The sequence below is a fragment of the Typopeltis vanoorti genome, chromosome 13, assembly GCF_054136105.1.
Source record: "Typopeltis vanoorti isolate ZY-2024b chromosome 13, IOZ_Tvanoo_1.0, whole genome shotgun sequence".
In the NCBI taxonomy this organism is placed as follows: domain Eukaryota; kingdom Metazoa; phylum Arthropoda; class Arachnida; order Uropygi; family Thelyphonidae; genus Typopeltis; species Typopeltis vanoorti.
In genome coordinates this window covers 29,732,989-29,746,683 of record NC_143561.1, presented here as the reverse complement: position 1 = coordinate 29,746,683, position 13,695 = coordinate 29,732,989, and the positions used below count along the sequence as shown (strand labels likewise).

Genomic DNA, 13,695 nt, shown 5'->3' with positions numbered 1-13,695 from the left:
ATGTTATTTAATGTAAGAGTGTATTTCTGTTCATAGATCTATGTAAATGGATAACTGTAATTAATTCTTTAGATGTCTGGAATAAAAGTTTTCTTTGAAATATGGCATACCTGAAATATCCCAGTTTACGTATGGTTGGCCAGACTAGATCTTTCATTTCTTTTATGCTCAACATCTCCGACATGTTCTTTCTTTTTCATTTCAAATCCATGGCTTATTTCTGCCAATGTGTGCTATACTCTTCTGAGTGTTCGTAAAGGGGGGTGGGGGGGAGATGCTGTCCTGAGGAGGCAGCAAACAGTTTGAGTTGGTTTGAAAGTCACTCTGATCTTATGTGCTTGGAAAAGAGAAGATCCTTATGGATAGATTGCTGCTAATATGTGCAATGGCAATCAAATCTCTTACTAGATATTCTGGTTGTGGAGAGAGGAACAGTTTGAAAATAAAATCTTGCCAACCTTTTTTGGAATAATCAGTAAGAACAAATAAATTTGAAAGGGGCTGGAGTTCCATCTAAAGTTTATTTTCATTTTGTAAAATTGAACATGCTCGATTCTTGTGGATCATTCACATGGATGATACCTAGATTTTTAGAAGGATGGTGAAGTGATGAATTATGAAGATAATATCCTGTGTGAGTAACCTTACAATACACCTCCAAAGTATCACCACCATTGTCACCCTGGAGGTGTATAGGTTTTTATTCCAGACTTCTAAAAGAATCCATAGTTATCTCTTCACATGGATCTTTGAACACCACAAATCAAGGTCTTATATTAAATGACATCTGGAGATATCTCATTAGTTTTGTCAACAATCACTTCCAGTCTGTCTTTACTTGATGGCAGCTAATGCATGGTATGATATTTTGCATTTGCGTAGGACAAATCATTTATCTTCTTTTGGATTTTTCATCATTTGGACAACTTTGTTGTCATCTGTTTTTATATATATATATATGTGTGTGTATATATATATATATATATATATTTTTTCCTGCTTATTTTAAAACCTGATGAAGTTTTAGTGTGAACAAAACTAGTTCGTTATTAGCTTCTAAATAAATGACTAATAATAATAAAAAATCTGTTTTAACCCTACATTTTTAGTTGTAAAAATCTCTCGAATATGAACAGTCTGAAAGTTATTCAGTTTGTGTTTGAAAGATTCTTTTCCATAAGATTAAAAAAAAAGTATTCTAATTTAGATTTTTTTAATCGAAATGTTTGATTTTAATGGTACATTCTGCTTATATTTAGTTCATTATGATTTTAGGTAAGTGACATTAATTTTGCATTTTCATTTTTATAATTTCATACTCTTCTAGTTCTTTCTTATATATCTTCCATTACTATTTGCATTCTGTACTTTTTCATATGTTCTTTTGTGTATTTATGTTTGGTTCTCTCCTCCTTTGCATTCTATTATGAATGCACTATTTTCTGAAATTTCCTTTGTTCTATTTCCCACGATTTCCTTTGTCTACTAATTGGGACATCATTTGATAAGAAAATTTATATCACCGGCATGAAGATTTTGAGCTTGCATAAAAGTTCAAAATAGCATTGGTACTATGATACTTAAGCCAAGACTTTGCCATAGTTCTTTGTAGTGGATCATTTTGTTATTATAGTGAAATTATAATTTAACTATAATGTAGTTTGCATCTGCATATGTGGTTACCGAATTATCTATGACCAGTTTTGTTTTTTTATAACTGTTGCAATTTACTTTCAGTTTCAGTGAATTTTAGCCAGAATATGTTGTAATTATATCGTCAGGCATGAGAGAGAGATTATATTTTATAGTATAGTAATTGTTCCTTTTCCTTTACAATTCATGCATGTGTTAAAATTGCAATGTGGTTTGAATGGATGGAAAGTGTCATTATGGATCAACAAAAGTTTTGATGTGATGAGTCCTCATTCAAGGCATTAAAAAAAAAAAAAAGAGGAGTTGATCAGTTTATCTGTTAACATCGGTGAAATGAGAATGAAAAATTTATCAGGCATATTGAGATTATTTATACAGAATTGCAATCACACTGAAGTTCGCTGTTAATAAATTACAAGCAGCAGTCATGAAATTTTGGGAGAAATTCTAGTATTTAGGTTGCATCATAACAAAGTTTCACTTTATATGGATTTTGTAACAAGTTAGAAAAGAATGAAACTTGTCATAAATAACTGGACCATCCTTGTATGTATATATAACATGCACACACACACATACCAGCCACTGAATTAGAAACTTTTATGCTTTATGTAGATGTATGTAATTGTCACTTACACAGCATATATACAAAATACTTGGTCTCATGCATCACTGCATGTTTAAGAATGCTACTGGTAAGTAATTATCAATAGTGTTGATCACAATGGGAAAAACAAAGGATCTTTCAGAGTTTGATAAAGAGGTTATTGTGGGTACCTGCCTGACTGGAGCTACGGTTTTGAAAACAGCAGAGCTGATTGGTTTCTCAAAAGAATAGATATCCCAGGTGTTTAATCAGTGGAAAAATAACCCATACTTATCTAAGAGTTGTAACTGTGACTAATCTCCTGTCAACAATTTTTCTCCAAATTAATCTATTTGTCAGTACTCCTGTATTGTCATATCTAATATTTCTGTATTCTAGGGCACTTCCAATTGAATCAATCCACCTAGATCTTGATCTTAGCATCAAACACCTGTTTTACTAACTTTTCCTTTCCCATTCTGTTTAAGTGACCATACCACCTTAGATGGACTCTGCTCCATTCACCCAATTCTTGAATGCTAACAGTCAAGTTACTTCCTAATATCTTCATTTTTAATATGATTCTGCCACTGATACGATGTTTATTACCCTAATGTTTCTCAGAATTCTTATACCTGTAGTCTCTTATCTATGATCAATTGCTTTATTCCTAACCCACCTTTCAGATCCATAACTTACCCCTCTCATGTATGAATTTTTATATTCATTTATAAAAAATTATAATTGCACAATACAGTACCATTTAATCTTACAGTATTACCATGAATTCATTAATTTTGCTAAATTTGTGTCCTGTATATGTTAAAAATGATGTCCTCATCTGAGGATGTCATGCACTAATGCCAACAGACTACAGACATATTTCTATGGAAATGACTTAGACTAAGGAATTTATTTTCATTGAAAGACATACAAGTATGACAAAACAGATTATAAACAATTTATATTTTGCTGAAACACTGCATGAATGATCAAAATTTGGATTGGAAAGACTTTTAATGGGATTATATTGATCAAGTGCATATAATAAACAACTATGTTATACCAACTAGTTTCACCAACTAAGGCTGTTGTCATCTTCAGGGTACATAACTGATGTAAGGCACTAAAAAGTAAAAAACTGTTACAAACTATAATCAACCAATTCCAATTATATTAAACAAAGAACAGAGCGCGTACAATACATGCATAAAGCGTACATGATATCACTTGTTATTTAGGAATGTTCTGTAGTAGGCACTATAATTCAGTTCTGGCGACTTGAAGGATCTGATAAGGGTCTTCCAGATCACGGGCAAGATTAGTCCTTGGTTCCTGTTAAGGTTTTGTATACAGCGGGCAACTGTTGTGGCCGCCTTAAAAATTCGGGAGCTGAAGTCCTCCATGTGAGGAATTGTGCTTCTATCCCACTCTATGGTATGGTTCGTTCTTGAGAAATGAAAAGCTAACAACCCCTAACCAAATATGCTAGAGTTTATAACATACCCTGCTCGTGCGGCTTAAATTACATCGGCCAAACTTCAAGGAGCCTTGAAATTAGACAAAAAGAACACATAGGTGACGTCAATAATAACAGAGAAGAAAAATCGGGGTTAGCTTTTCATTTCTCAAGAACAAACCATACCATAGAGGAATTTAGGAATTAAGGAATAGAAGCACAATTCCTTACATGGAGGAGGACTTCTGCTCCCGAATTTTTAAGGAGGCCACAACAGTTGCCCGCTGTATACAAAACCTTAACAGGAACCAAGGACTAATCTTGCCTGTGATCTGGAAGACCCTTATCAGATCTTCAAGTCGCCAGAACTGAATTATAGTGCCAACTATAGAACGTTCCTAAATAACAAGTGATATCATGCACACTCTATGCATGTATTGTACATGCTCTGTTCTTTGTTTAATATAATTGGAATCGGTTGATTATAGTTTGTAACAGTTTTTTACTTTTTAGTGCCTTACATCAGTTATGTACCTGAAGATAGCCTTAGTTGGTGAAACTAGTTGGTATAACATAGTTGTTTATTATATGCACTTGATCAATATAATCCCATTAAAAGTCTTTCCAGAGCTTTTTTTGGTCAAGAAAATTAAACATCTCTTAACAAAATTTGGATTACTTAGTACATACAAAAAAGTAGAACAATTAGAATTTGCAGTATAGCTATATAAATCAAGAACAGTCTTATTCTCTTTGCCTCATTTTGTATGGAAATACTGAAAACATTCCAGACAGATTGGAACCTCACATCTACCACAGATGTATCTTGTTTTACTCTTGCAATGTACATCTCTGCAACGATTGGCATTAGCACCTGTTGTCATCTTTGGGAAGTGTCCACCACTATCAAAACATTTCTAATGTGGCACAGAGTGAGTTTTGCGTTTCTTTTGTGCTGGTGGTGTCTGACTCGAATCTTCACTTGTATGGTAATCTATATGAGATTACTTTACAAACATATTGTCCTCACGTGAGGACAGGTTGTTTTGAAGTTTGATTTATGAATACGGTAATAAACATGAACAAATTAAATATTCACACTTCATCTACAAGGAATAACAATATATAAAACCATACTAACCTTTCCAGAAGACTCACACCACATGAAGATAAGATTTGGCTATCAGGTCAGAAGTCCACATTCCTTAAAAAACAGTGATTTGGAGATCTCCTCCTAGTTATCTGGCTTGGATCCTTAAGTGAACTTACTTTTAAAAGTATTATTAATACAGTAAACCTTCGATTTAACGGACAAAATTTCCGGTCCATATGTCACGTGAAAATTAACAGGTTATTTTTTGTTATTAATTTCCTGTTATTTTTATCAAATTTTGGCTAATAGGCCATCATCTGTTAAAAAAACACTGTAGTAATTTAGTCTACATAAATGAGTCACCACTCATAAAACATGTTCGGTGAATGATTAGGACATGATCACACCAATCGCACTGTAATTGGTTCTTTTGTCACGTGGTGCGACTTTCTGCGGCAGTTTTATTACACACATTTTCTTAATTTTAGGGAGTTAATTATAGAAAAAAGCAGAATTTAAAAGTTCAAAAAATACTTGATAGTTTTTTCAAAGCAGGATTACCTAAACCAAGTGCCTCAACATCGAACATTAAGTTTAGGGAAATGTTGTAGTGCTGTGGATTCCAGCAATAATCTATTTGATTTGAATTTGTTTCTGTGTAGAAGGGAGGTTTTCTTCCATTGAATCCAGTGATCCATATCCATTTATTGTCTACCACCCTGGAAAATGTGTCCCTTCATCTACACTGCAGTTGATCTGGGGTGGCAGGCCATTCCATGGATATGGATCACTGGATTCAATGGAAGAAAACCTCCCTCCTATATAGAAGTCTTTAGAAGCTTACCATTACAATCAGTCTGTATTTACCTACCTCCTAGGTAGTAGATAAACACAGTTTTGTTTGCTTACACTTGGATAAAGGATTAAACCAAGAATATAATTTCTTGGCATCTTTAATTTATAATATAATCAAGTGAAATATCTTTCAATATCTGTCTCTAATCCAGACTATTTTAGTAATAAGGTGTAACACCTTTTGGCTACTTGTATATGGAAATATTTGGCTACTTGTATATGGAAACATTACTTCAACCTTAGTATCACTTCTGGGTCTGGCTCCCACTGATGAGATCTCAGTAAAGGTTGAAATTGGTCTGGGTAGTGACCCTTCCCATAATACTTAGCATTATACATGTCCGTAAGGCAATGTGTGTGCTTTGTATTATGGATTACAAAGGCAGGTGATGTGAAGTCATTAGCCTCTATATACGAGTTGCCCAGTTGTGAAGTTACTTCATGTGCAAACTTTTACCTACTAGTGTGCCTCTGTGCACATACACAGTGTATCTCTTTGTGCCCCTGAAGATGCCTTGGTGACAGACAAAATATTGGCTGAGTAATTGAATTAGCTAAATAAATTTAGTTAATCGTTAGCTTTAGACATCTGCTTTATTTTATGAAACATCAGTATGAATAACCAACATTCAAGCATCCGTACCATTTCACTTTATTTTTTTTTGCTTGTGTGTTATGATTTATACTGTACCCCATAAAGATGTCTCTGTAACAGAGATGAAATACTGGAAGCATTAAACTGTTTAATTAATTAATTTCATTTGTTTTTAAAACATATGCTCTTATTTTAGTGTTATCTTTTAAGTTTATCCCATAGTTTGGATATTTGTTGATGTCCAACCGTTTCTTTGCATGGTTGGCTGAGTGGATAGTATCTTTACTTTCTAACCTACAGGATGTGGGAAATCCCATTGTAGCATGGATATTTGGAATTGTCCGTAAATGGCAGATAATTGTCATTTCATGGTGTGAGACTATTTTGCTTATTGAAGGTCTAAAATTGCTTTAAGATTGCTACATCTTAAAGTGTTTTAGATTTGCAACTCATGGAATGAGGTTGTTTTAAACAACAAAGGTCTTAAAACTGTTATAAAAATGTCTTTACAATAAAATGAAACAATAACTAGATTATAATCTTCTCTGAAGTACAGTGGTATAAAAATCTATTCACACAGCCAGTTTCTTTGCTAACCTTCAACTCTCCCACCAGCTAAGATCATTAGTATGAATTCATTTTCTTTCAAAAATGATGGATAAGAAATTTTAAGAAGGCTTACACCAGTGGTCTTGAGATTTCACAGTTGATTGTTTTGACATAATGGTCCATGATCATTCTTTTTCCCTTTTTTGTAATTGTGTGAATTGCTCTCCCCTGTGACACCTTCCTTATGTCTAATTGTGATTGATTCATTGTCTGCAGACTTTTCGGGTATGTCGAAGTACTTTCAGATTCTGTTCTTCTTTCTCTACACTTTTCCATTCATATTTTAATGATTGTTTTCTCTGTTGATTGCAGATAATATCTACACTAATCTAATGAGAGGACACCTCACATTCTCATTTAATAAACTCCCCTTGCACTGCATAAATAAGCAAAATTTCAAAAGTTCCTTAAATGTTATTATTTCAAAACTATTTGTATATACAGTAGTTAGACAAGTTAATGATAATGCTAGTAACATCTAAATGTATCCTAATTTCTTATAGAAAGTGAATTATTTTCACTAATGCATTCAGGGATTTCTATCTTCCAAACCATTCATGGTACTAGATCCATAACTTGTTTACCCTTTGTATGATAACTTTTTTGTAATGCTATCATACATTAATAATAAATTTAGTTTAATCCTCTATCCAAGTGTAAGCAAACAAAGTTTGTGCCTGAAAGTATCTTCAGGACCGTTGAGGGGGGGGGGGTAAGGTAGTACAACACCGGGCAACTCGGTGCAAAGGTGGAGCAAAATAACATCACTCCTATCGCAAAACACATCTCCTTGCGGATATGTATAATGTTATGCATTAAGGGGAGGGCCACCACCCAGACTAGTTTCAACCCCCATTGAGGTCTCCTCGGTGGGAGCCAGGCCCAGACATGGAGACACCAGGCAGAAGCAATAGCAAGGTCATCTCCACCTATAGGAGCTGCCAAACGATGTGCCACCTTTTTATTAAATTACTCTGGATTTAGAGAAAGATGTTGAAAGTTTATTTTTACTTGGTTAGACTATAATAAATTTAGTTTAATCCTCTATCCAAGTGTGAGCAAACAAAGTTTGTGCTTGAAAGTATCTTCAGGACCAGGGTAAGGTAGTACAACACCAGGCAACTCGTTGCAAAGTGGAGCAAGCTAACCTCACTCCTATCTCAGTATCTCCCAAAATGCAAAGCACATCTCCTTGTGGATATGTATAATGTTAGGCATTAAGGAGAGGGCCACCACCCAGACTAGTTTTGACCCTCCATTGAGGTCTCCTCAGTGGGAGCCAGGCCCAGACATGGAGACACTGAGATAGGAGTGATGTTAGCTTGCTTCACCTTTGCAACGAGTTGCCTGGTGTTGTACTACCTTATCCCGGTCCTGAAGATACTTTCAGGCGCAAACTTTGTTTGCTCACACTTGGATAGAGGATTAAACTAAATTTATTGTAGTCTAACCAAGTGAAAAATAAACTTTCAACATCATACATTAGTACTGTGGACGAGTCAAAACATGGAAACCCTGCTTTAGAAAAAGCATGAACTTTTTCAAGCAGAGTGGTAGTCCCCCCCCCCTCCCAATAGGCAGTAAAATTTATCTCTCACCTGAAGGCATTCACAAACATATGTGCCTGAAGTGTAATTCGAACCCATGATCTGGAGAGCAGAGACATAGTCCATGAGGCAAACATGGGATAGTTATCACATACCATCTTAGTTTTCTGTATTTGTTTTTATGGCCTGTTATAGCAAATAATGTGGCTTCTCATAAATCTAATTTTGGTAATGATAGGATGGTAATCCCAATCCTATAGTTTTCTGTATCTGTAATTGCATCTGTTCTCTAGTTAGTTTATCATATTTGCTGGAATAAAGATCCTTCCTCATATGAGCTGACTAACTCACCTTTAGATGAAAAACAAATATTATTGTTTCTTGCATTTTAGGCAGGATTTAAATCCAGGTCTTTCCAGCAAGGAGTTGTTGTTATGCAGATTTTTGGGTTATCATTGGTTTTAAACTATTCATTTAGCACCTAGTTTTATCAAAAAAAATTGCTTGCTAGATTTTCCTTATTGATTCTGTAAAAGAGTATTAAAAGAGTGAACTTTTTATGGTTACAATCTAGATTTTATATATCCTATTTATTTATTAATATTCATGCTCCTCAAAGTTAGTTGGTTATAACTTTGCCAAATTACATTTTCTTATTTGTTTTCTACGCAATGTTGCATAAACCGAGCCTCCTGAAATACTGTAATTATATGCCGAGTAAAAATTCGTCACTCACAATTAATTTTTATGATTTCCAGATATAGAATGTACAGATATGTCTACCAATCAGCCTCTGCTATCAGTTATCATCAAAGAAACTTCAAAAGGTAAATTAGAAAACAGGAATGACCAGGGTCTGTTTGTAGTAAGTATGCATTGAAAATATTATGTTTTTCAGTTGTTTAGTTTTCAACATATGATTTTTTATGTTATACATGAAATAAAAACAAGATGCTCACTTCCTGATAATCATTTGCTGCATTCAAAATATGTAAAAATAATTTTCATATTGAGAAACTTTTTTATTCTTTCATTAATTTTGCTGATGGCAAAATATTTATATATAGGAACACTTGCTTTTGAATTATATCGAACAGAAATTATACTTTTCATATTTCACATTTATAATTTCTACAATATTTAATTTTTAAAATGAATATCACATTGATAAGAAAATATATATGAAAGTTTTAAAAAAATCAGAGTAAAGCAGCTTTTAGAGGTAAACCGTAGATTCCAGTATACAAATATTGTTGGAGAAAAAAATGAGTTTGAAAATAAAAACTAAATCTTAAGAAAGTAAGTGGTAAATTTTGAAGATTCAGCCATAAATAAATATGGTTGAGTGCAAGAATAGGAGAGGCATTCCTGGATAAAAAATATCACATAGTTCTTAGAAAATAAGTTAACTTGTGTCATTAGAGACAGAAAAATAAAAGACAAAGCAGACAAATAACAGATATGGGAACATTTTAAAAGATAACTATCATGAAGGCAGCAAAAACATGAGTTTTCAGGATGGGCAAACCCTGCAACTTTTATATGAGACTAGCTAACTTAGTTTCAGTTGAAAAGCCCTTTGTGTATTAGATGGAATTCGAACTGGGTCTTTCCAACCTAAGGACAATGTACCAGTTTGGAAGATTTCTCTAAGAGAAATTATGTATCTTAAATAGAATCTTTTAAAAAAGAAGTAAGAATTTTATCATACGCATAACTGGTATCAAGTTAACGACAATTTTGGACAAAATGTGGCCTACTTTTTAAAAGTTTACATATTGTTTTGCTAATTATTTTTGTCAGATCATTGTTATAGATCCATCGTAGATTATTACTCTCAAACACATTTCCTCATCAAACTATGCTTTAAAGCTGTTTACTGTTTCTGTATTCACCACATTCTTGGTTAATGCATTCTGCTTATCAACCACTATCCAAGAAAAAATGTGCTCTTCCCTTTTTTTTTCTTATAAAACTTCTAGGTATGGTTTCTTATTCTGTCCCTTTTTCTCTTCTTCCACCACTCTATGAAAATTTTCTTTTATATTAATTTAGTACATATTCCTCACCAACTTATGCATCTGAATCATATCATTCTTCCTTTTGTCTACCAGGTTCTGAAGAATGATATTTTCTCAGTATGTCCTCATACCTAACATTCCAGAAGCCCAATATTATTTTCATTCTTCATTGTCTAGAAAATTGGTGACCATTTCTACACACAGCAATCTGTGGCCTGGTAAGCCTCATGTTCCTCGTGGATCTTAAATTTCAGCTCCTTATCTATCATCATCTCCACCTCCTACTGTACATTCCTACTGATCAAATACAAGGGATGTTCTGAAAGTAGTCTTCATTTTGATAGATTTGCATCCAAAAGAGATACCTCACCAATAAATAAAAATAAATAAAAAACAATATAGCTTGAAGCTTTATTTTGATATACTAATTTTCAGTATCATCACCCATCCTTTCATTACATTTTCTCAACTTCATCAGTTTTTTAAACCATTGCCTCCTTTAACCTGTTCATCATTCTCAAAATGGACAGAAATACCCTTATAATGTGTCTTTGTTGTTCAACTAAAGGTGAGTTAGCTGGTCTCATATGGAGATAGAAGGGTTTTTTTCACCCAGAAACTTGGATTTTTCGTCCCTCAGAACAGGCAAACTGGCCCCTGAGTACACACGGATCTACAGTCAGAAAATAACATGCTTAAAATCCCTCATGTGAGGACTCAGCCAGTCCTAAGAGATGGATGAGGAAAATTGGGAGGAATCCCACACGACATCATCAACCTCAGATGTTCTCAATAATGCCACCGATACTCCATCAGCTCTAGGAGCTTTATACATACATATTCATACCATCCCCTCAAAATTTCATATAACAGATTTGCATGTTGATTATTTGAAATGGCAAAGCATATATTGAAATATCCCAACCTATTATGCAAGGCATACATAAAAGAGTTGAAATGTCGCACTCATCAAATGTGGATCCAGAAAATAAGGACATTAATTAAAAAAGCAAAAAATAAAATAAAAACCTAACAGATAGTAAAATTATAATGTAGAATTCCTTTTTTGTTGTCTACAAAATATGATAACAAGAATAATATTTGAAAGTTTGAAAAGTGCAATGAAACCCCCCCCCCCCACCCCCATATGGACAATGAGGATGGGATCCCAAGTATTGAGGAAAATAGGAATAAAATAAGACATCCAGGAGAGAATAAGATAGAAACTGTACAAGTGGCAACTTGGAATGTAAGAGCAATGTTGAGAGCTGTAAATTAGAGAACTTGAAGAAAGAAATTGATAGGAATGAATTGGATGTGGTTGGTCTAAGTGAAGTTAGATGAGAAGATATAGGAGATTTTGAAAGTGAGGGTTATAGAATTATATATTCCTGTAGAACATGTGGGGGGGGGGGGGAATGGAGTAGCATTTGTGTTGAATGTAGAAATAAACAATATATAAAAGTCACAGGGTGATTCTGATTAAACTGAAAGCAAAGCCTGTTTACATAATGATTATACAGATATATATATATATATATGCCCACAGGTGACCATGATGAAAATGAAGTAGAAGAGATATATAATCAAATAGAAGAAAAAATGGAAGAAGGCAGAACTAAAAGGTATACCATCCGGAATGGGAAACTGGAATGCACTGGTAGGTGAAAAGGTAGAGTAGGGAATACCAGGAAAATATGGTCTTGGAAAAAAGGAATGAGAGAGGCAAAAGACTTATAGAGTTTTGTAAAAGACACAAACTAATTATCGGTAATACTTGATTCAAACTTCCAAAGAGAAGAAGATATACATGGAAGGGTCAAGGGGTGTTTAAGGGTCAAAGCTGTATAACTGAGAGGAGACCTTCACATAACCTTTAAAGGAATGCGACCAGGGCTTCTGGCCTAATGTCCAATCCTCACCTTCTCGTGGTGCACCCTGTTGGGTATCTACCTGGATACAGAACGAACGAGGATGGGCTGGCAATTTGGAATTTAGCCACCCAAATTATATTCTTATTGGCTTAAACCAAAATGCAAAATGATGGTACAACATGACAAAATTTCATGCCGGCTGGAGCGTTGCCTGGTTAAACAAGGCCCCCGTTGTTTTTGCCCGGGAACCAGGTCAAACAGTGAAAAGTCAGCTACTGGAACAAATCTGAAAGCACATGGGAGGACTTTGGCAAGAACATAGAAAATAAATATCAAGAAGGTGGTAAGATATTCTGGAGGTTGTTGAAGAAGCTTAGAAATGGAGGAAAGAGTGCTGTAAAAGGAATTAGAGATGATAAAGGTGACATAAAAACAGGGGAAAAAGATATCCTTGAAATATGCAGTAATTACAGGTATCCCTCAATTAACACGGTTAATTAATCCCTCAATGTTACTGCGTATATCAAAATCATGTTAATCAAATCTAATAATCGGTAAAAAGTACAATTCGTCCCTGATCGATTACTGTACTAATAGTTCGTTTTATATGGTACTCTTTTAGGAAAGATAAAAAATGAATGCAAAATAAATGTTTAATAAATACTTGTACCTACATTTTTTTTTTATTTATTTATTTTTTTTTTTATTTAGCAACTGACACAATGAAAAAGGAAAAGTTGGTCCTTGATGAGGATCTAAATAGCAGAGTAGGAAATGATTGTGAGACATACAAAAATATTTTGGAAAAATTTGGAGAAAAGAGCAAAGCTAATAATAATGGCAAATATCTGTTGGATTTCTGCTCAGGACATGGACTGGTTATTACTAACACCATGATCCAACATAAAAATGTGCACAAATTCACATGGAGAGAAGAGGCTAGGAATAAGAAAAGTCTCATTGACTATGTTATTGTTGATAGTGATGTTTTCTCCCTGGTGCAGGACACCAGAGTGTACAGAGGATTTGAAATTGGAAGTGATCACTATTTAGTCTTGAGCAGGATAAAATTGAATTTCATATTGAAAAGAATAACATGTAAGAAAGTTTTAAAGCGAATAAAAGTTGAGCAGCTCTCAGATGTGAACTGTAGACTAAAATACACAAAGATTATTGAAGAAAAAATGAAAGAGTTTGAGAACAGGAATCAAACCTTGGAGATTCAGTGGCAAACTCTGAAGAAAACATTGATTGATTCTGCCAGAGAGGCATGTGGTGAGGTTGTCTCCAAGGATAAAAAAATCAGAACTCCCTGGTGGACACAGGAAGTTAAAGAGGCAGTGAAGGAAAAGAAGAAGCATATCAAAAGTTACTGGCAAATAAGTCAGCTTGTGCTCTTAGAG

At 34.1% G+C, this 13,695-nt stretch overlaps 1 protein-coding gene across 1 annotated transcript in view; it reads left to right on the top strand.

The window, feature by feature from the left end:
• The window catches only part of LOC150100021 (uncharacterized), a 266,152-nt gene that overhangs the window by 203,214 nt on the left and 49,243 nt on the right, over positions 1-13,695 (top strand). The window contains exon 13 of the mRNA XM_090403196.1: positions 9,156-9,262. Coding sequence (XP_090259322.1) covers positions 9,156-9,262 — 107 coding nt within the window. The remainder of the gene's footprint in view (positions 1-9,155; positions 9,263-13,695) is intronic.